This window comes from Pseudophryne corroboree, chromosome 9, assembly GCF_028390025.1.
Source record: "Pseudophryne corroboree isolate aPseCor3 chromosome 9, aPseCor3.hap2, whole genome shotgun sequence".
Lineage (NCBI taxonomy): Eukaryota > Metazoa > Chordata > Amphibia > Anura > Myobatrachidae > Pseudophryne > Pseudophryne corroboree.
In genome coordinates this window covers 180,853,764-180,877,672 of record NC_086452.1, presented here as the reverse complement: position 1 = coordinate 180,877,672, position 23,909 = coordinate 180,853,764, and the positions used below count along the sequence as shown (strand labels likewise).

Below are 23,909 nucleotides of genomic sequence, written 5' to 3'. Positions count from 1 at the left end.
CCGTCATTGTGAAGCCAGTGTATATATAAAAATCTGAAACTAGCATATAAAAATGTTTACACTATATACAGGCTCAATAAATAATACAAATTTGAACTACACACACAAAGTAAAAATACCTTTAAAAAATATGCTCAGGGTCTGAGGGGAGATACTTAATTTTGGTTGGCCGGTTAGAGAATGTTGAGGTTACCTCAGTTGCTTGTTATGCTCTAAATACTAAACCGTTATCCTTCTGTAGGCAGCTTTGTACAACAATACAGAAGCATATTAGAAGGTGCTGTTCTAATTCTAGAAGACTTCAATATGGTTCTGGATCCATTTAATTGATAGATCTTTGAAACATGTACCACTCTCGAGTCAGCCCTTTGGGTTTGCTAAAGGCTTTCGCCAGGTGTTGGCGGAATATGACATCTTTGATGTCTGGCGTACTAAGCGCCCTTCATAGAAACATTATACATTTTATTCTCATGTTCATAGAACATACTCCAGAATAGATCTTGCTTTATCAGATAGGTGGACTTTACCATCTAATAGCAAGGTTTATATCCTCCCCATGTCATGGTCAGATCACTCCCCTTTATTTTTAGCTTTGTATATAGAAATTAGATAGATATTTCCTAGTCTGGCGTTTAGGAAACCAGATCCATTCTCAGCTGGAGGCTCAACAGGCCATACAATCCTCTTTAAATTATTTTTTCAAGAACATTTTTCCTGAGGAAACATTCACATTCAGTTTTTGGTGCTCACTGAAAGCTGTGATTAGTAGTTCTGCAAATAAAATAGCGGCAAAACTCAAGAGAGATTCCAAAGAGCGTTGTGAACAGGCCGAACTCGAAGTTCATAGTCTTAGGCGGTGCATAAAGCAGACCCTTCTGATGAAGTGCTGTTTAAGTTGCTTCTCAGTGCTTAGAGGTAAGGTGAACGCTTTCTCTTTTGCTGAAGTTCCACGTAATCTCAATCGGCTTAAGCAGACATTTTATCTGTTCGGGAGTCGGGCTAGTAGATAGCAAGAAAGTTGAGAGGTCTGAGGTCTAGAGAGAGGATTCAGAATATATATTCAGATAGGGGAGCAAAGGTATCAGACCATACTGAAATAGCGAATGTGTTTGCGACATATTACTCTAAATTATGTAACCTTAAAGATGACCCTTTAACTATTCAGCCTAATATGGCAGGTATAGAGAACTTCCTTAACGAACTTAACATTTTATCTTTGTCGTCGGAGGCCTGTCTGTCCCTTAACATCCACTGGACACTGGAGGAAGTAGAGAAAGTTATAGACTCTTTGCCACGGTATAAAGCATCAGGTCCAGATGGGTATCCTAACTTTTTTAAAGATTTTAAAAAGGATTTGGCCCCGGTGCTGTTGTCCGTATTTAATGAAGCTTCAGAGACCAACAATTTCCAAAAGAAACGTTAGAAGCACAAATTATTGTCCTTACTAAGCCCGGTAAGATAGACACCTCTGTTCAAAATTACAGTCCTGTAGCCTGGTTAATACCGACGTTAATCTATTCGCCAGATTGGTGACGAACAGTCTGTGTCCCCTTCTGACAACTCTTATTAATTCTGATCAGATGGGATTTGTGATGGACAGGCAGGCCCCAGACAGTATGCGCAGGATGTTAAATGTTATTAAGCACTGTGTAGCAAGGAAGGAACTCTTACTAGTCCTCTCATTAGAGGCCAACAAAGCTTTTGACAGACTACACTGGGGGTACTTGCAATCTACTTTGAAAAAATGTGGCTTTCATGGCAGGATGTTGGGTTCTATCCTAGCATTATATACGACAGTCTGCTAGAGTTTTTGTTAATGGATGTCTTTTCATCAGGTTTTGATATTTCAAGACTCAGTAAGAGGCCCCAGGATAGGAGGTTACTCACATAAGATAAGTCTGTTTGCAGATGATATTTTGTGTGTGCCTCTTTGCCTTAGCTTCACGCGGTCTTGTAACAAGGATAGACATAGGGGTGTAGAGTAGGATCTTGATCCGCGGCACCAACAGGCTCAAAGCTTTGACTGTTCCCAGAATGCACAGTGCCGCCTCCTCTATAACCTCGCCTCCCTGCACAGGATCTCAGTTTTGTAGTTGGTGCTGCAGTAGCAGGCACATAACAGAGGGGCTGCTCCAGGCAGCCCTAAGAAGAGCTTTTTTTGAAGAAAAAAGTGAAGACTACAAGGGCAGCAGCGGTGGTAAATGTCAGAAGACATTCACTGCTGCAGCTCCAGCTCTCCCCAGCGGAGCTGTACACTCCCGAGCCCTGGTTGCCAGGTAACTACAGCAGGAGGCTCCGGTTTTCTTCACGTCAGGCACACACGACGGGGGCTCTCCGGGATCGCGTGGCCGCGCTTTGGGAGGTGGTGAGTGGGTCCCACTTGCGGGACCCGGTCTTTATCGCGATCCGGCGCGGTCAGTGGGAGCCGGGCTGCGCGCGGTGGCGGTGGGCACTGTGGCAGTACAGGCGATCCTACTAGATCACCAGGGCATGGGTGCAGGTCAGGTTTTCTCTCTAAACCATTTTCAGTAGCCCACAGTACCCGGTGGTTTTGCCAGCAGGGGATAAGGCTTAGACCCAGGGCACCATTTCCCGCAAATGTTCCCGCCCTGGAGCTGCATATCTGTCTCTCCCTCACTCACTCCCTGTCAGTGTCTGGGTGCCATTATCTCTCAGCTTCACTGTTCCTGGGACTACTTGGGCAAATCCTCCTGTGTAAAGCCGCCTGGTTGTTAGTAGTGATGAGCGGATTCGGTTTTACTCGGTTTTACTCTGTTCTCAAAACCGAATCTTATTGGCTATCCAAAACACGTGACATCAGTGAGCCAATAAGATTCGGTTTTGAGAACCGAGTAAAACCGAATCCGCTCATCACTAGTTGTTAGTGCTGTGACTTTACATGACACTTAAGTATTCTAACTGCCTTTTTAGACAGTGCTAGTTAAGAAAGAGTGCATTTAGTCAGGGTTTTCTAGTACAGTTACCCTGTGATATACATCCAGTTCTTACTGTGCAGTGTTATATCTATTGACAATATTTTTTATATATATATATATATATATATATATTTTTTTTTTTTTTATAAGCTAGTCCAGTGCAGTATTATTGTTAGTAATAAACTCTGCATTGTGCAAACTGTGACTATCTGTGTGTGCATTAGATAGCTGAGTGGTGTCCATTTCGTGTCTTTCACTCAACTTGCTATCCCTATATTCTATAACCTGAGGGGGCTTGGTGCGTCAGGTTTTATATTGATATAGGATTTTCACAAAGATATACTTTAATACGTGTTTTTCTCTGTGATTTAGTCACCATATCTCTCCTTTATCTCTGCTAGTGCTGACTACACTGCGCAGGGGTTTGGGTAAGAGGTATTGTGCTGCTGCCAATTGTACTGTTACCTGATACTGCAAGTTATATCATGTCTGCTTCTGAGGGTAACGGTTCTGGGGCTGAACACACTGCCGGTGTTGCTCAAGCCACAGATCCCTATGAGGAGAATATAGCAGCTGTGGGATCTGGTTTTGGGGGCTCCTTGCCCCCCAGTGGGACTGTGGCAACGGAGGTACATAATGACCCACCGTGGCCGCTTTTTCCCACTCTTCTACATACGCTAGTTAATAAACGTAACACCCCCTATGGACCCCCAATGCCGGTACAACCGTATGTGGTCCCTGCAGCTAACCCGCCGTGGGCGGACGAATTATCTGCTCAATTGAAGAAGTTGAACCAGTCCCTGACTACTAAAAAGTCTATCGCTCGCCTAAGCCCAAGGGGTCCTCTAAGCGAGCGCTTGTCTCCTCACAATCCACTGCTCTCACGGACACCTCGTCTGATGAAGAAGGCACTTACACTGACCCCACAGGTTCTGACTCGGACACTGCTGATGGGGAGGGTAGTTCACATGTGGATGTTCCTAATCTTTTGGAGGCTATTAAATTAATTCTACAGATTACGGATGATCCCGAGCCATCCGTCCCTCCTAAGAAACCAGATAGGTTCAAGCGTCAGAAGGTGGTTAAACAAGTTTTACCTCACTCTGATCACCTAGTGGATATACGTCAGGAACCCTGGGAAAACCCGGATACGAAGTTTGTGCCTCAAAAGAAGATACTGGCTCGCTATCCCCTCGCACCAGAGCTGTCTAAGAATTGGAAAACGCCTCCTCCAGTAGACTCGCATGTGGCTAGGATGGTGGTTTCCTCAGCTCTACCTGTCACGTCTCTAAATGAGCCTACGGATAAACGTGTGGAGGGTTGTCTTAAAGCGATTTACACCCTCACGGGTGCTGCACAAAGGCCCACTATTGCAGCAACATGGGTTGCAGATGCTATTGAAGCATGGGCTTTGAAGTTAGAAGTTGAAATCTCTTCTGACCATGCTAGACAATGCTTATCATATATTGTCACAGCTTCTCGCTATATTAAAGAGGCGGCTTCTGATGCCGGTATCCTAGCAGCCAAGGCCTCTACTACGTCAGTCCTGGCTCGCCGGGTATTGTGGTTGAGATCCTGGTCTGTGGATCTGGACTCTAGAAAAACCCTGGAGGTATTCCCTTTCAAGGGAGATATTCTGTTTGGGGAGGACTTTAAATAAGATAGTGGCTGACTTGGCTACTGCCAAAACTGCCTGTCTGCCAAGTACCGCTCCTTCTGTGTCGAAGGTTAAAGGTACTTCCTTTCTCCCCTTTCGTCCTTCAGGTAAAGCAAAAGGTCAGGTGTACAACAAGCAGGCCCGCACTTCCAAACCTGGTAAGCCAAAGCCAAAAAGAGCCTGGGCGGCCCATCAGCCAGCTTCCAAGGCCGATAAGCCTGCCGCAGGACGGGGCGGGCCTCCCCCTGGGGGATCCCAGGGTGGGGGGCCGGCTTCTAGGGTATACCCAGGAATGGTTGAAGACCACTTCAGATGCCTGGGTACGGGAAGTCGTCACTCGAGGTTACGCCATAGCCTTCAAAAACCAACCCCCTCGTCGATTTTGCAAGACAGACGTCCCGTTGGACCTGACAAAGGCAAACACACTACATTCGGTGGTACAGACCCTCCTGGATACAGGAGTCGTAGTACAGGTGCCTCTTGCGCAGAGGGGCCCGGGGGTACTATTCTCCGCTGTTTCTAGTCCCGAAACCGAATGGGTCCTACCGGCCCATTCTCACCCTCAAGGCATTGAACAGGTTTGTGAAGGTTTCCAAGTTCCGTATGGAAACCCTTCGCTCTATAGTTCTGGCCTTGGAACCTGGGGGGACTACATGGTCTCCCTGGACATACAGGATGCTTACCTGCATATTCCTAGAGCAGCGTCTCATCAGCAATACCTGAGGTTTGCTATTTGCAACCTTCATTACCAGTTTTGGGCGTTACCTTTTGGTTTAACAACGGCTCCGCGAGTCTTCACCAAAGTTATGGCGGTGATGACGGTGGTACTCCGTCGTCAAGGGGTCAGGATACTGCCGTATCTGGACGACTTGTTAATCCTGGCAAATTCCCCAGAACTTCTCCTACGTCATCTAGATCTGATGGTCCGGTTTCTACAAGCCCACGGGTGGCTCATCAACTGGAAGAAATCCTCCCTGATCCCTGCTCAGAGCATGGTGCATCTGGGAGCGCTATTGGACACTCACAACCAGAGGTTGTTCTTGTGTCAGGAGAAAGTCCTGAAGCTTCAGGACAGGATTCGTTGCTTCCTTTCTCGTCCGCAAGTGTCGATACATTTGGCGATGCAGGTGCTGGGCCTCATGGTATCAGCATTCGACATGGTGGAGTATGCTCAATTCCATTCTTGCCCCCTCCAGAGGCTGTTTCTAGCCAAGTGGGACGGCCTGCCTCACCGGATCAGGTCTCAAATGATCTCATTGACTCTGTAGGTCCATCTGTCACTGCTCTGGTGGCTCCGGGACCAACAATTGTGCAGGGGCCGTCCCTTCTGGATAGCCAACTGGGTCCTGTTGACGACAGATGCCAGTCTAAGAGGTTGGGGCGCGGTGCTGGAGCAACACTCCCTTCAGGGTCGGTGGACCAAGGAGGAGTCCCTCCTCTCAATCAACATTCTGGAATTGCGGGCGGTCTTCAATGCATTGAACCTAGCTCAGCATTTAATTCAGAACTGTCCTGTTCAAGTGCAGTCGGGCAACGCCACCACAGTGGCTTACATAAATCATCAAGGCGGCACTCGAAGCCGTTTGGCAATGAAAGAAGTCTCACAGATTCTACATTGGGCGGAACGCCATCTACCGGCCATATCGGCAATCTTCATTCCGGGAGTCCTGAATTGGGAAGCGGACTTTCTCAGTCGTCAGGACGTACATGCCGGCGAGTGGGGCCTCCATCCAGAAGTGTTTCAACTCCTAGTGGAAAAGTGGGGTCTTCCAGACGTAGATCTGATGGCATCTCGACGCAATCACAAGGTTCCGGTCTTCAGAGCAAGGACAAGGGATCCTCAAGCAGCATTCGTGGATGCGCTGGCGGTGCCGTGGAGGTTTCGGCTGCTGTACGTGTTCCCTCCGGTGTCACTCCTGCCCAGGGTAATTCGTAAGTTCAAGCAAGAAAAAGGAATTCTGCTTCTCATAGCTCCAGTGTGGCCCAGACGGCACTGGTTCTCAGACCTGCAAGGCCTATCGTCAGAGTGTCCAATTCTACTTCCACAACGCCCAGACCTCCTCGTTCAGGGCCCCTGTGTCTACCAGGACCTAGCCCGGCTGTCTTTGACGGCGTGGCTCTTGAAGCTTCCGTCTTAAGGGCTAAAGGGTTTTGTGAGGCGGTCATTCAAACTATGTTGCAGGCCCGGAAACCGGCTTTGGCTCGGATTTACTATAGGGTCTGGCATTCTTACTTTGGTGCGCATCTAACGATTATGACGCTTCCAAGTTTAGTATAGTTGGCTTTTCTTCAGCAGGGCCTGGACTTAGGCCTACGTCTGGCCTCCCTCAAGGTTCATATTTCTGCCTTGTCGGTGTGGTTTCAGAGAAAAATTGCGACCTTACCTGATGTGCATACCTTTACTCAAGGTGTGTTGAGTATCCAACCTCCCTATGTCCCGCCTGTGGCTCCTTGGGACTTGTCGGTGGTTTTGGAGGTGTTACAAGAGTCTCCGTTTGAACCTCTTGGTTCAGCTGATCTTAAGTGGCTTTCCCTTAAGGTGGTGTTTCTGCTGGCTATTGCTTCAGCTAGAAGAGTGTCGGATTTGGGTGCCTTGTCCTGTAGTTCCCCATATCTGATATTTCACCGTGACCGGGCGGTTCTTAGGACTCGTCCCGGATATTTACCTAAGGTGGGTTCCTCGTTCCACCTTAACCAGGAGATTGTGGTTCCGGCATTTGTTTCTCCTGATCTGTCTCCCAAAGAGAAGTCTTTGGATGTGGTACGGGCTCTCCGTATCTATGTGAAGAGAACTGCTTCCATTAGGAAATCTGATTCTCTCTTTGTTCTGTTTGAATTTCACAAATGGGGCTGGCCTGCTCACAAGCAGACTTTGGCCAGATGGATTAGAATGGTGATTGCACATGCTTATGTGAGGGCTGGTCTGTCGACTCCTGCTCACATTACGGCCCGTTCTACTCGGTCTGTTGAACCTTCTTAGGCGGCCCGCTGTGGTGCCACCCTTGAACAATTGTGCAAGGCGGCTACGTGGTCCTCAGTGAACACGTTTATAAGGTTCTATGCCTTCGATACTGCTGCTTCCCAGGACGCTTCCTTTGGAGGCTGGGTTCTTGTGCCCGCTACAGTGCGTCCCCTCCCATAAGGAACTGCTTTAGGACATCCCTAATGTCTATCCTTGTGGAGCCCAGTGTACCCCGCAGCAGAAAACGAGATTTATGGTAAGAACTTACCTTTGTGAAATCTTTCTGCGAGGTACATTGGGCTCCACCAGGCGCCCACCCTGATGCACTTAGCTTCTTTGGGTTGGTATGGCATTAGCCGCTGACACTACTCCTGTCGTGAGAGTGTGGTGTATGTGGCTGCTAACCGTTGTCGTCTCTTTTCCTGCTACCGCATTGGGCTGGTTAACTAAAAACTGAGCTCCTGTGCAGGGAGGCGGGGTTATAGAGGAGGCAGCGCTGTGCATTCTGGGAACAGTCAAAGCTTTGAGCCTGTTGGTGCCTCTGATCAAGATCCTACTCTACACCCCAATGTCTATCCTTGTGGAGACCAGTGTACCTCGCAGAAAGATTTAACAAAGGTAAATTCTTAGCATAAATCTCGTTATTTCGTGCTATCCTCAGACCACTCCCAAAGTCTCTGTATAAAAAAATTAAATCAGATTTTGGTAAAATACATCTGGAGGTGCTTGAAACCTAAAACTGCAAAGGGCACTTTAGCTCTTTCTAAATCTGTACGCGGAGTGGCTTTTCCAAACGTGGAAAAATCATTCCTCATGTCTCCTTAGCCAAGCAAGAAACTGGTTTGAGCTGGTAGCTCCGAAACTATGGGTTGTTATAGAAAGGAGCAGTACTCATCCCATAGCCCTTCCAGATCTATTTTGGTTGCTCCTTCTGCTACACATCACATGCTGGAATCGTGTAATGTGGTTAAGACCACAATCAAAGTATGGCATGAGTTAGTTTCCTCTAGTGATCACTTTGTCGTCTTCCTCCTTAAAGCTAAAATCTTTAATGAAAATGATTCCGAATCTAACATTAGACACCTTGGATAAGAGGTGGTATATATACGACAGGAGATTTGTTTCTAGGGGATAATATAGCACCTTTTTCCCACCTTCAGAAACAATATGGCATCCAGAAGCAGGACTTTAAGTTCTTGCAATTGAGAAATTGGCTTCAATCATATCTCCCCTTACCTCTTAGGAAACCAACATTTCCATAGTTTATTAAGGTCTAGGTTTAGTACTCCTTTGCATAAGGGTGGAATTTCCTGGTGGTATCAATACCAACTCTCAGTAAGAAGGGCAAATTAAACTCTCAGATCAAGGGGGGTATGTAATTGGCTCCAATCATTTCAGAGCGAATGAATTTGCCCCGCTGAGTATTCAATTGCGGGCCGTTTTCGCCCGTTTTGAAGGCATTTTCACCAATACCTTTTCACCTTTTTTTTTTTTTTTTAAGTGGAAAGGTATTGGCGAAAAATGCCTCACAATTGTGTAAAACTGCACGTGTTTTCGCTGGCGCAGGTGCGAAAACGTGGATCAGCTGATCAGCAATTTGAACAGTTTGCAGTGTCATCTATTGTATTTTCTGCTTTCCTGCTTAGCACTGAGTAGAAGATGTTAGTTTGTCCTGCATGCATTATACAGGAGAGAATGCCAAACTAAAGATAAAAGAACAATGCAGTCATCAGTCAGTAGCCTCCACCAAACAGAATAGTTTTTATTGGAATTTACGCAGTTTAATGTCATTCTATACTTTCTATATATTAAAGCAGAAAATATAAATAATTCAAAGAAATCATGGTATAATGTTAACAAAATTTCAGCCGAATTTAACGCCTCAAAGTAGCTACCTTTTGCATATATAGGAGTATATTCAATTCCTGTCGGATCCTTTCCGACGAAAACGATCTGACAGATCAGTATTCAACGAGTGGCCAAATCTGACTGTCGGATTTGGCCATTCCCGACAACTGTCACAGCCGCTCATACCCCGTGTTGTCCCGTCCGTGCTGCTGTTTCCCGCTTCTGTCCTTACCCGGTACTGTCCCCTCCTACCTGTCCCTGCTCGCCCTCATGACTTGTCCCCGCTCCCCCGTCTCATCTCCCCGGTTCCGACAATGTCAGTCCGACTTTTAAAAAAAAGTCGGATTGACATTGTCTGAACCGGGGCCAAAACCTGTGGGTTTGGCCGCGTTCCTGACAATACACACATGGATTCCGACAATCCACATGTTTTCCGACAAGTCGGGAATTCCCGACTTGTCGTAAAAAAAACAGCTGTCATTGAATAGGTCGGAACCCCTTCCGACCTAAACCTGTCGGAAACTGCCGTCTTCCGACAAGACAGCAGTTTCCGACAAGAATGGAATATACCCCATTACCGTCAAATACACTTGTGGCAATGTTTCTATAGAGATAATCAAATAATATTCTGGAATTTTTCTAGCATCCATGAGGGATATTGGGGACACATTAGTACGATAGGTATAGACGGGGTCCAAAGGAGCCAGTGCACTTTAAATTTCTTCAACTGGGTGTGCTGGCTCCTCCCCTCTATGCCCCCTCCCACAGGCAGTTTAGAAAAAAGTGCCCTCAGGAGGGGATGCATGTCTCTGAGCTCCAGAGAGTTTTCTTAAGTTTATTTTCAATCTTTTGTTATTTTCGGTATGCTGTTTGGGCAACAGCACACCTGCACTGTGGGAGTTGGGGGGGGGGGAAGCGGTCACCGGCCTTGCGAGGTGCCAGAGCCGCTTCCCTGCTGCAGGGAGTTTGTTTGTTCAGCAGGGCACTGCGCCTGGGCTGTCTCAATCGCAGCATGCCGCACACCCCTAACATTAGCCTGAAGGTGACATCGTGGTGAGTACAAACCAGGAGCCGCGCTAGGGGGCCCCCCCGGTTCATGGTGCGGCTGACATGCAGGGGAGGCATATGGGATCCTCCTGGTGGTGACCCGCTATAGCCCCCTGTGTACACTGGCAGTGTTTTAGTGAAAATTTGCATTTATGTTATGTTTTACACTGTTTGGGAGACATTGCCAGTATAAATAACACTGAAGCTCTGGCGCCATTACAGGGGGCGGAGCATACAGCGGCAGCAGACACACAGCTCCTCCAGACAAGCAGGAACACGCTGGAAACTTGTTACAGGGTGTATCTCAAGGGAAGAGCAGCTATTGTGCACATTCTGTGTCACATGGGGCATACATAGGTCTATGATATAACATATACAGTGTTTTACTGAATAAAACAATTACCAGCCTCACTGGGGCTGGGTGGTTTGGGTGTACTGGTGCCTTCTCTCTGTCTCCCCCTCACATACTGTAAGGGCAGGCTTGCATTATACTTGTCTGTATTGTTCCTGCAATCATGGTAAAACAGAAGTTGTGCAGTGTGTGTAACACCAGATTCTCCCCTCTATCATCTGGCTTCATTTCATGTGAACAATGCAGTCAGTGCTCGCAAATCATTAAGGAGGCGGTGGGGGAGGGTCCAGAGCCTTCCTGGCTAGGTGCAATCAAAAATATGATGTCTGATATGTCATCTAAGCTCACCGCAAATGCCCTTAAAACTCAGCAATTACAGCAGGCTGTTGCAGACCTGGCTGCTAGGGCAGATGTCCCCCATCGCTCCACAGGTCCACAAAAACGTGGCTTGCCTGCCTTACTCTGAGATTCTGAGGAAGAAATACAAGAGGATGCAGAGGATGTGGACCCCATTGGTGGGGATCCCCCTTCAGCACAGGGTATTGAACCCCTCATTCTGCCTATACGGGATGTGTTAAAACTCCCTCTAGAGGACGCTGCGACACAGCAGTCGTTTTTCCTCACACAAAACAAACGGAGTTTCACTTTCCCTGATTCTACTGATTTAGAGGACCTATTTTACGTTAGCCTGGAAAAATCCAGACAAAAAATACCAGGTTTCCAAACATTTTTTGCACACTTTCTCATTTGCTCCTGAAGGCAGGAAATTCTGGGAAGTACCCCCAGCTGTGGACATATCGGTCTCTCGCCTCTCTAAGAAGGCGGTACTGCCTGCCCCGGGCTCCTTTACCATAAAGGACCCTGGGGATAGAAAAATAGAGACTACACTGAGGTCTATCTACACTGCAGCATGTGTATCACAGAGACCGGTCATTGCAGGTTGCTGGATGACCTATGCCATTCATACGTGGGCTACTCAGATTCAGGAAGGCTTCTCTGGGGATATGTCCCTGGTCACTACAGTGACTGCTAAAACACATTCCGGACACTGCACGTGTCCTGTGTGAATCTCTCAAGAAGATAGGCAATATCAATGCTAGGACCACTGCTATGGCAGTGTCGGCGTGCAGGGCCTTGTGGCTGCGTTAGTTAGTTGCGGATGCAGAATCCAAGCGCAATGTGGAGTCTCTTCCCTTTTCAGGGGAATGGCTTTTCGGGGAGAACTGGATGCGTGGATCTCTAAGGTTACTGCTGGGAAATCCACATTTCTTCCCTCTGGGGCCCCGCCAGCTAGAAGGACCTATCCGGGGCCATCTTATCAGTCCTTTCGGTCCTCCAGATCTTGATCTAGGGCCAGAGGTGCCTCCAATGCGGCTAGAGGTACCAGAGGTAAGCCTAAGAAACCTGCCATTGCCAGCTCTCAGGAACAGAACACCAGTTCAGCTTCCACTAAAAACTCAGCATTACGGTGCACGCCCACCCCGAGGAGATCTCGAGGTGGGAGCTCGGTTGCGTCACTTCAGCCACATCTGGGAAAGTTCCTGCCAGGATGCCTGGGTAAGAGAACTCATCTCTCAAGGATACAAGCTGGAATTCGACGGTGCTCCTCCTCAACGGTTTTTCAAATCAAGCTTACCAGCTTTGGAGGGTACGCATGCTACGCTGCTGCTGACCATCAACAAGTTGACTTTGCCACAAGTCATTGTTCCAGTACCATTGCAACAACAAGGGCAAGGTTACTACTCCAATTTGTTCGTAGTACCGAAACCAGACGGGTCGGTAAGACCCATTTTGATTCTGAAGTCCTTGAACCCTTCCCTAAAGGTTTTCAAGTTCAAGATGGAATCTTTGCGAGCGGGGATTGCAGGTCTGGAGGATCAGGAATTCCTGGTGTCCCTGGATATCAAGGACGCCTATCCTCCATATCCCGATTTGGCCTCCTGAACGCTCACTACCAGTTCTAGGCGTTACCTTTTGGCCTGTCTACAGCTCCAAGGGTGTTCACGAAGGTGATGACAGATGATGTTCCAGCTCCGAGTCCTGGGGGTTACGATTGTCCCTTACCTGGACGATCTCCTGATAAAGGCAAAATCCAGGGAGCTTCTATTGCTCCATATAGATTGAACTATCCAGCTTCTGTCTCACCATGGGTGGATCCTCAATTTACAGACGTCCCACCTGGAGCCATTTCAATGGCTCCTGTTCCTGGAAATGATCCTGGATACTGTGGCACAGATAGTGTTCCTACAGAGGACAAAGCGAGAACGCTCCAGGAGATGGTCCGCATGGTTCTCCGACCTGCTCGAATATATCCATCCATCTTTGCATAAGATTGTTGGGAAAAATGGTAGCCTCGTACCAGGCAATCCAGTATGGAAGGTTCCATTCAAGAACATTTCAATTGGATGTCCTGAGCACATGGTCCGGTTCACATATTCAGATGCACCGGGTGATTCAACTGTCAATTCAGGCCAGGATTTCACTCCTGTGGTGGCTGCAGTCTTCCAACCTCCTGGAAGGCCGAAGCTTCGGGATTCAGGATTGGATCCTTCTCACAACAGATGCGAGTCTGTGGATGGGGTGCTGTCACCCAAGGGGCTCAGTTCCAGGGCAGGTGGTCTGCCCACGAAGCCCTACTTCCGATCAACATTCTGGAACTTCGTGCAATCTACAGTGCTCTGCTCAAAGATCGGGTGATCTAGGTTCAGTTGGACAAAGCCACGGTGGTGGCGTACATCAATCGACAAGGAGGGACAAAAAGCAGGGCCTGCATGCGCGAAGTGTCAAGGATACTACACTGGGCAGAAAGACCTACAGGAGCACTGGCCACAATTTTCATTCTGGGAGTGGACAACTGGGAAGCGGATTTCCTGAGTCGTCACGATCTCCATCCAGGAGAGTGGGGGATACACCTTCAGGTGTTTCAGCAGATCAATGACCGGTGGGGATGCCCACAGATGGACATGATGGCGTCTCGCCTCAACAAGAAGCTTCGCTGCTATTGCTCGCGAACCAGGGATCCTCGGGTGAGTGCAGTAGATGCACTGACGTCGGCTTGGCCTTATCGGCTGGTCTACTTGTTTCCTCCAGTTCCGTTGATCCCGTGGGTGCTCAAGAGGATCAGACATCAAGGTGTTCAGGCATTCCTGATTGGGCCCAGAGAACTTGGTACATGGATCTTCTGGGCAGGTCCGTAGAAGACCCTTGGCATCTGCCGCTAAGAAGGGACCTTCTTCAGCAAAGGCCGTTTGTCTACCCGGACTTACGGTGGCTTCGTTTGACGGCATGGAAGTTGAGTGGAACATCCTAGCGCACAAGGGCTTTTCCTAAAAGGTCATTTCTACCATGGTTCATGCCAGGAAACCTGTGACGTCAAAACACTATCACGATATCTGGGAGAGGTACGTCTCCTGGTACGAGGAATACACTTATCGGCCTGCAGAGTTCCACTTGGGGCGGTTCCTCCGTTTCCTGCACGCTGGTGTGGATACGGGCTTACGTCTGGGTTCCATTAAGGTCCAGATTTCAGCTCTCTCCATTTTCTTTCAGAAGTAATTGGTAGTGTTGCCAGAAGTTCAGACCTTCTTGCAAGGGGTGCTTTACATACAACCTCTGTTTGTGTCGCCCATGGCACCTTGGGATTTGAATGTGGTGTTGAATTTTCTACAGTCCTCCTGGTTTGAACCTTTGATGATTGTAGAAGACGAGTACCTCACGTGGATGACAGTGGAGTTACTGGCACTGGCTTCTGCTAGACTTGTCTCAGAATTGGGGGCCTTATTGTGTAAGAGTCCGTATTTGGTCTTTTACGTGGACAGAATGTAGCTCAGGACTCGACAGCAGTTCCTGACGAAGGTCGTCTCTGCATTCCATTTGAATCAACCTCTTGTAATTCTGTTAAGTTCTGGCACTTCTGCTACTCCAGAGGCATTGGATGCTGTGAGATCCTTGAAGATCTAGGTCAAGAGAACAGCTCGGCTCAGAAAGACTGATTTCTTGTTTGTGTTGTACGATGCGCAGAAAAAAGGTTGCCCTGCCTCAAAGCAGTCCATTGCTCGTTGACTTCGGCTCACTATCCAACAGGCCTGTCTGTCGGCAGTCTTGCCTGTTCCGCAGTCTCTGAAGGCCCACTCCACTAGATCAGTGGGGTCTTCCTGGGCGGCTGCCCGGGAAGTCTCGGCCCTGCAACTGTGCCGTGCTGCTACCTGGTCAGGGAAGAACACCTTTGTGAAGTTCTACAGATTTGATACCCTGGCCAAAGAGGATACCCAGTTTGGGTAGGCAGTTCTGCAGACGTCTCTGCATGTTCCCGCCCATTCTGAAAGCTTTGGGACGTCCCCATCGGACTAATGTGTCCCCAATATCCCTTATGGATGCTAGCGAAAATGGAATTTTAATACCTACCGGTAAATCCTTTTCTCGTAGTCCATAAGGGATTTTGGGCGCCTGCCTCAGTACGGTGACTTTCTGCAGGTAGTCTGTTGTATGTTACCTGCTCAGCTGTTGCTATTTTGTTGCCAGCCGTTGGTGGTCTTGCCTGTTCAGCCCTTGCTGTTTTGTTGCTGGTTGTGTTTGTTATTGGTGTGCTGGTGGAAAATCTCACCACTCCATGTTATTGTATTCCTCCTCTCGAGTATGTCCTTTCTCCCTCGGGCACTGTTTTTACATATAACTGCTTGTGAGAGGGGACATAGAGGGGAGGAGCCAGCACACCCAGTTGAAGAAATTTAAAGTGCACTGGCTCCTTTGGACCCCATCTATACCCATCGTACTAATGTGTCTCCAATATCCCTTATGGACTACGAGAAAAGGATTTACCGGTAGGTATTAAAATCCTATTTTCTTCCTAACACTGTTGCAGATGTTTCCATGTAAGTTTGTTGGACTTGTAGGTTGATTTGTCTTTTTACCCTTCTGTCTGGGTTATTCCCAAACCATCTCAGTAGGGTTTAAGGGGTCAAGTACCAGCCAATCGGCTCCTAACTGTCTGTGACATGGCAGTTAGGAGCTAATTGGCTGGAACTTTATCTCCGTCCACTTAATCTCCGTCTTAAGGCCTGTACACACTGGCCAATATATCGGCCATTCTCTTGAACGGCCGATATATCGCGGGTCCGTCGGCCAGTGTGTACGGCCGAAACGTCTGGTAACTCCGTCGTTCACAGACGTATCGCGTTGGCCCCGCAGCACAGCCGACGGCCAATATATCTAACGATATATTGGCGCGGCACTGTGTGTGTACGGCAGTCAGCCGACCGCCCGTTCACATGCTGCGGTGGCCGGCGGTGGTTGACAGCTGAACTGGGCGGCTGTGTGTACATGCCCGCCCAGTTCATGACGTCAGTCCCCGACGGATCGGGCAGTGTGTATACTCAACACACTGCCCGATCCGTCCATAGATATATCTGCAGATCAATTGATTGTGTACCCACCTTAAGGCTTAGTAAATAGACCCCTAAGTCTGGAGACTGTGCCGCCAGGATGTGGATGTGGTTATGACATAGCCTGGAGATATGTTTAGGGTCATTAACTTGCAGTAGGATGACCAGCTAGGCATAGACCAGTGGGTATTTCATGGTGCTTCAAAATGCTGTCATAGAACTTTTGGTTCAGGGTGCCAGTCACTATGCAAGTCGCCAAAAATCCAGCAAAAGAGCCCCAGACCATCACTCTTCCTCCACTTTGTTTGACAGTTAGTGTCACATGTTCTTAGTTACTAACCAGCGGCATGTAAATACTGCCGCTTCCCTGCATGTATAAGCCCGAAAGGACACTGCTTTTATTAGCAAAATCTATGGTGTATTTATGAAATGACATGGTATAACATGATTGGACAGATTTATCACATGGCTGTGCAATAGTTCTGACCGCACAAATCCCAGCAAAACCGCACACTAGAACTACTTCCAACTGTCACATGACCATCTGTAAACAAATCCAAACTGTACATAGCAGCACCACTCAAAAAGGCACTACTTACAGAAAATTGGGAACATCCCTGTCGTACTGACAGACATACACATTTCTGACCGAAAAAGTTCTATTCTTTTATTCACACTTGCTGTAAAATGTTTCTGGTTTGAACAAAGGTAATGTATGTGAGGAAATGACAAGTGACGATTTGCTCCCAAACACTGGAAAACAGGCAAAAATTATACAGACAAATTGGTTAAATCAGTTTGATTCAACCAATTTATCAGAACAATTGTTTTTGTCCATTTTCCAGATTTTGGGAACAAAGGTTTATTGTAATTTGCTCCTAGATGTTACCAGAATTTTGTTCCAATCAGTCAGATTGGACAGAATCTTATAGTGTGTATCCATCTTAGGGGTATATTCAATAAAAATCGAATCCATTCCGACATGCAGTTGTCAGAATGGATCCGACAACCCCTATTCAATGTACACAGGGACCCGTCCTGCCGCTGCTGTCAGCGGCTGCAGATGCGCTGACAGCAGCGGCCAGGTGTGCAGACGGCGGCGGGGGGGAGCAGAGATCGGCAGCAGGAGGAGCTGCCTTCAGGGAGAGATGTGGCTGCGGGGGGAGCTGGCTGTGGGGGAACATGTCTGCGGCGGGGAGAGGTGCCTTGCTGGGGGACGGCCTGGCACCTCTCTCCCTGCAGCGCCTCCCCTCGCCGCCGCAGACATGTCCCCCCGCCGGCCCTCGAGCTCGGCTTCCCCAGCCGCCCGCAGCACCGCTTGTCTTCTCGCCTCAATCCGACTTTCAAGTTTTTTCCGACAGAAGCACGTGGATCGACGGCTATTCTGCCGATCCACGTGTTTTCCAACTTGTCGGAAATAATCAGCCCCTATTGAATAGGTCAGAACCCCTTCCAACCTATTTCAGTTGCAAGCTGCCGTCTTTCCGACAAGACGGCAGCTTCCGACAGTTATTGAATACACCCCTTAATGCCCCTTCTAATATGTAGACCGCAAATACAAGTAACCATACTAATTAAGAACACCTAAGGGCAGGTGGGTGGGGTGCGCACACACACACACACACACACACACACACACACTATTGTAGAGGAAAGGGGTGGATTGCACACCCTAATTTTAAACATGAGAGGTGCTACCATGCTGAGACTTGTAGTGCCACACACAAAAAAAGAAAGAAAATGCAGGTGCACAAGTCTTAGCATGGTATAACCTCATATGTTTAATATTAGGGTGTGCAGTCCAGCCCCCACCCCATCATATAAGCACTGAATACTTTTGTGACCAGATGTTATATTTGCTCATTTTAAGAAATAGTATTTTGACTATAGGTAATGTACTATTGTGGTGGTTATTATGTTTGTAGTTTTCACTGGAAATTTCTAATGTAGACACACATGCTTCTTTCTTATTCTAAAGAACCGCAGATAAGCTGTTGATAATAAATTCAGAGCAGGTGCAAATTTGTCCTTGAGTGGGGTGCATACGGGTTGTCGACAAGCGTAATGGGGATACACAAAAACTACATTTCAACAAGTGTGATATGCTACCTTCAACATTTACACGTGCCGACAGTTCAACTGTCAACATGATGGTAATTAATCTTGACATGTACTGCCGAGTAAAATGCTGTACGACTTGTATACATTGTAAAATACTGTAGACTTGCCAACATCATGGGGTTTTCACTCCAGTTCCCACATAATGCTTGTTGACAAGCCAAGTACTGTCCTCTTTAATGTGCGTGTGTGTAGATAGAGAGATAAATTTGTTAGCGTTAATTCCCTTTACCTAGCCTAGTATAAAATAAAGTATAAGCTAGAGTAGTTACATTTAATTAACACATGCTTTGAAAGGTACCATGCACGCAGACCATCGCAATAGCAGTAACCGATGCATTCATCAGTACACACAAGCAGTACATAAAACTATTGGCTACAAGATGTAAAATCATTTAAGAAATGTGTAAATTGAATAATGAAGGAATATAGCTCAGAGAAGCACACCTAGCAAAGGCTCCATTGGATCTGTTACCCTTTTACTTGTTTCATCTGCTTTCTACAAATAGTACCTTTCTATGCCAAGTTTTCCATAAGAGTGTTGTAGCTGCAAATGGGCTCAGCATGTGGGTAACAATATTAGCTCCGGCCTGTCATTAATTGTGCAGTTATTTTAACGCACCTCTTTTCTTTCTTTAGTGAATCCTGATGATTTGTATATTGTGGAACCATTGAAATTTTCTCCAGAGAAAAAGGTATTTTTTATACTGCGTGTGTATATATAAATATCCTCCTTTGTTCACTTCAAGAGGTTATCAACTTCATAGTAATTGAATCCCTAGAGCAGGAGTTCTCAACTCTAGTAGCACCAACAGGTTCTTTTGTGTGTTTCTTTAATTATGCACAGGTGATGTAATCTGTTTTGCTGGATCTGTAATTATCCCACCTGCTTCAACAGGCTGGTTACCCTACACTTAGAGGGAGAGTGGTTTGTGTCATACAGTTCAAACCACTTAAAAAAAAAAAAAAAAAAAAAAAAAAAAAATGGAATAAAATAGAGAATATTTGGTTGTGCTATATATTGTTTGTAGCATACTGTTAGTGTCAGTAATATAATTATTAATCACTGGAAATGCTAGTGGTCATATTTGCAGTATTTATGATGACTTTAGTAATTATAGCTGAATGCTAATGACCCAAATACAGGTATTTTGATCAGTGTGCTTCTAAATCGAAGTACTCTAAGGGGAAATTCAGTTAGATGTTGTGGTAGCCTTGGGCTTTAACATTCGGGCCTATTTAGTTAGAGCTATTTTTTCTCACCCGGTAAAGTACCTTGGTAACGGGCATTAACCCATAGAATCTGGTATAAGTTCCCGTGTCTATGGGTTAATAATGGTCGCGGCACCCAAATACAGGCTATTTAATGCAGATTTATTTAACCACTTAACTGACTATTTCGTAAAAAAAGCTTCGAAATTGTCGTTTTTTTTGGGGTGAATTAGGTGAAGAACATGAATTGAACCCTATCCCAAATGATTTTAGTTAAAAATAGAAGAAAAAAAATATATTTTTTTAAAAATATTTCCCCCAAACATCGATCGGGAATATCGTGACCATCGGAACATCGTGGCTTTCATTTTGAAAGCCGAGACAGCCTCGAGGTATGCAGGGGGGGCTGGGGGCAGCTAGGGAGGGTTTATTTACTCTCCCCAGCGGCTGCCATTTTCTGCAGCTGCTGGAGGGGGGAGATCCTGCCGTGCTGACCGATCGGCAGCACGGCAGACACAGGGGGAGAGTGCAGGGAGGCAGAGGGACCTTCCGGTCCCTCTGACAGCAGCAGCGGAGGGAAGTTTATCTGCCCTGCCGCTGCTAACACTCTCTATCTGACTGGTCGTATCACGTGCGACCAGGTCAGATAGAGCACTTGCAGGCATGGTCGTATCTGATGCGACCATGCCAGGCAAGTGGTTAAAGAAAAAAAAAAAGAAAGAAATCCGCATTAGCTGCAGGCTGCCATCCAGACTAATTGAATAGCCCTGCTGTTTCATTTAGTCTGCACTAAAGGGCCCTACACACTTGCCGATGTGTGTGGGCGATATGAACGATCTCGTTCAGTAATGAAATTGTTCACATCAGTGATTAAATCGTTCATATCACTCAGTGTGTATGCACCAACGATGAACGATTGTTGGTTCTCCGTCGCTTTGCAATGCAAGTCAATTTGTTTGATCGATAATTGTCAAAATTGAATGCATCGGCAAGTGTGTAGGGGGCTTTAGTTACCGCTGCTAAATGCATCCCTCAAGACTTTACTTGGGATGATTTAGTTGTTTTGTAAAACCCTTTTGTTTTCTTTGGGTTTTTTTTGTGTGTGTATCCCCAACCCGTGTCTACATTACGGAGAGTTGAAAATGGGATAGCTTTCTCCTATAACTTATATATACACACAACTCATTCATGTATAGTCTAGTGCAGAGGTTCTCAAACTTGGTCCTTGTGGGCCCACACAGTGCATGTTTTGCAGGTAACCCAGCAGGTGCACAGGTGTATTAATTACTCACCGACACATTTTAAAAGGTCCACAGGTGGTGCCAATTATTTCACTTGTGATTCTGTGAGGAGACCTGCAAAACATGCACTGTGTGGGCCCACGAGGACCAAGTTTGAGAACCTCTGGTCTAGTGATTGTAGTTTAAATAGCCCTGTAGTTCAGGTTACTTGTTTATGTCAATTTGAACGGAGTAAGTAAGTCTTGCAAAGGTAACATTTTCCTTGTAGTCATAAATAGACATTAAGATCAAGCTTTTCTTATAAGATGCTTGCATACCTCCCAACATGACCCTCTCCAGGAGGGACATAATGCTCTGCTCCTGGACTATCCTCTTAATTTGTGATTGCCATCACCTGTGCTGAAACACCTTTCTTATCCATTAACCTGTTCAAAACAGGTGCCGGCAGTCATAAATTAGGAGAGAGGTCCAGAAGCAGAGCGTTGTGTCCCTCCAGGAGAGAGTCATGTTGGGAGGTATGTGCTTCTTACTCAGTGTAAGTGAATGCAAAGCTACATAAGCACCATACATTTACATGTGCTATTGATTTTATTGAAAATTCTTTATAATTGTAAGTATTTTATGCGAAGAAATGTAATTGCAGCAGTGCTATCCCAGATTTCATCAGAAGATGGCATTACATTATTATGTAAAGTATAACTTGTGGTTTGTGTTAAGACATACATGTCTTATTATTCATGATATTTTGCTATACGTTTTGGCCAGCAGATGTTCCCATTTTGAACCTAAGCAAATATTTGAATGGTATAACAGCTTTAATAGGTCACCCACTGTAGAATGGATAAATTCTTCACCCAACCATCTCCTTTTTTTGTATTGATTTTGTATAGATATTTGGAGATTGCAGGCCTCAAAACTTATTTATTTTTATGCCCATTTCTGTTAAGGGACCACTCAGTAATACATTTCCTTTCATATATTACCATATTGGTTTAATTTGCCCTTGGAACGAGTAAGTAAGCTTCCAAGGAACAGAGGCCAAGTATAATATCTCTCCTAACAGACTGATACCTAATTGTCATTTACATTACATATAATATTCCGTATATATTTATTTCAAACTGGGAAATGTTAAATAAGCTTCTGTACCCTGTACATGTGCTAGATGTGTTGTAATGGAGCGTCTTCCCAGTACCAGGGTGAGAATTTACCTATTTTTACCAATGTTTATTTTTAAACTTGTGTATTATTCTTCCACAGAAAAAGCGTTGCAAATATAAAACGGAAAAAATTGAGACATTAAAACCAATGGATCCTTTAAAAGCACTGCCAAATGGGGACATTAAGGCAAAGAAAGACTTCACAAACCAGAGAGACTTCTCAAATATGGGAGAGGTGTACCATTCTTCCTACAAAGGGCCACCTTCCGAGGGCAGCTCTGAGACCTCTTCCCAATCAGAGGAGTCCTATTTTTGTGGCATCACAGCCTGCTCAGCCCTTTGTAACGGACAACCTCAAAAGACTAAAACTGAAAAAAGAGCCATTAAGCGCAGGCGCTCAAAACTTCAGGACCAAGGAAAGTTCCTCAAAACCTTAGCACAGACTAAATCTGGGTCCATGCCCAGTCTGCATGACATCCTCAAAACTAACAAAGAGTTGACTGTGGGAACTTTTGGGGTTACGACAATTTCTGGTCATCTCTAATTATTGCAGGGTACAGTATCATTGTGTGCGTGTTTTTTCCCCTCTATTATTACATAGAGGAAGGATCGATCTTATGATTTAAGGATTAAATGCACAACTTGCCTAGATTGAGCTGTTCTTGGAAAAACGTGGATCATCTTCAATTCCAGGACATTTTAGATAAGGAAATGGAGTATAAATTTTTCCCTCTGGAAATCATTAAATAGGATTAGATTCTACACAGTTTATTTACTGGGGAAAAGAACATTTATACCCAGCGTGTTGGGTTGAACTTGAACTCAACTACCTGTTCCTTCCCCTGACGTTCCTGTACTTGCACCTTTCCATATTTATGTGCCTTCTGTCTATTTATAATGCTACTGGAGAGAAAAGCACCAAGCGTGAATGCAGGATTTTTGTTCCTGTTTTTTTTTTTTTTTTATATATTTCCCTGATCTTTTTGCCGCTTCACAGTGTAACACTAGTGTATTAGACCAATTCTTGGAGGAATACTTTAAAACGAAAAAAAAAAAAAATCCCAGTGTGAAGGGTTATATATTTTAGATGTTTCATGTGCACATATATATATATATATATATAATAGGTGTTGTATTCCAAGAGAGAACACAGAGTTTATACTGCTGTATAGTTTTACAAGAAATGCTTACATTGGTCGTCTTCTGACAAGATTTTGCAACTTTTTCCCACTTGGATTGAATGTGCGTGTGTGTAATCTAGAGTATATGGCGTAAACCAATATGCTTTTGTTAAGTTCTTTGTTGCCAGGGTGCCTCTAAAATGAATCAGTAGCCCTGCTGATCATAAAGGTGTTACAGCCTTAGTTACATTTCTGACCAGTGTTAAACGTAAAGGCTGTACCATCTGTCCAGCATACAGTTACAATACGGTAACTTCATCACAGGTTTTAGATAGTCTGCTGTGCTTTTGATCTGGGCATAAAAGGGGGTACAATGAAGTTTGTTTTTCAGACGGTCATTTTTTGTATTTTTTTTTTTTTTTTACTCTTTATGTGAGGAAGTTCTGTAGCTTAAGGAGGGAACGCACAACGCCAGTCAGTACATTTGCCAATCACGTCTCCTAATTAAAGATTTAACTTGTATGCTAAACTACATTACAGAAGTGAATCTAGTACTAAACTATAGCTGAAATTGTAAAAGGTGAGCTCCTAATGAGGATTTTGTCTTAAGTAATAGACTCCCAACTGTTCTGTGAGTGCCGCGGATGGCCATTACTTATCGTGATTGTCTCGATCAAATGTGCGGGGTTTAGACACGAAAAGCGGCTAAACTGTGTAAAGTATTGGGCGTACAGCTATACCGGCAGTTTGCGGCCCCAGAATCCCAATCTCTTGAAGATAACTGCTCGCCACCTCCCGTGGCACCCGATTGCAGAACAACTGTGCCGCTCCTGTTTGGTGCCGAATCTCTTCCTCTCCCCCCCCCCCCCCACAC

At 45.9% G+C, this 23,909-nt stretch overlaps 1 protein-coding gene across 4 annotated transcripts in view; it reads left to right on the top strand.

The window, feature by feature from the left end:
- SUCO (SUN domain containing ossification factor) overlaps window positions 1-22,676 on the top strand; it is a 259,500-nt gene extending 236,824 nt beyond the window's left edge. For all 4 annotated transcript variants that reach the window (XM_063939978.1, XM_063939979.1, XM_063939977.1 and 1 more), the window contains 2 exons: window positions 18,941-18,996; window positions 22,015-22,676. In XM_063939978.1, coding sequence (XP_063796048.1) covers window positions 18,941-18,996; window positions 22,015-22,458 — 500 coding nt within the window. In that variant the 3' untranslated portion in view covers window positions 22,459-22,676. The remainder of the gene's footprint in view (window positions 1-18,940; window positions 18,997-22,014) is intronic.
- The last annotated feature ends 1,233 nt before the right edge of the window (window positions 22,677-23,909 follow it).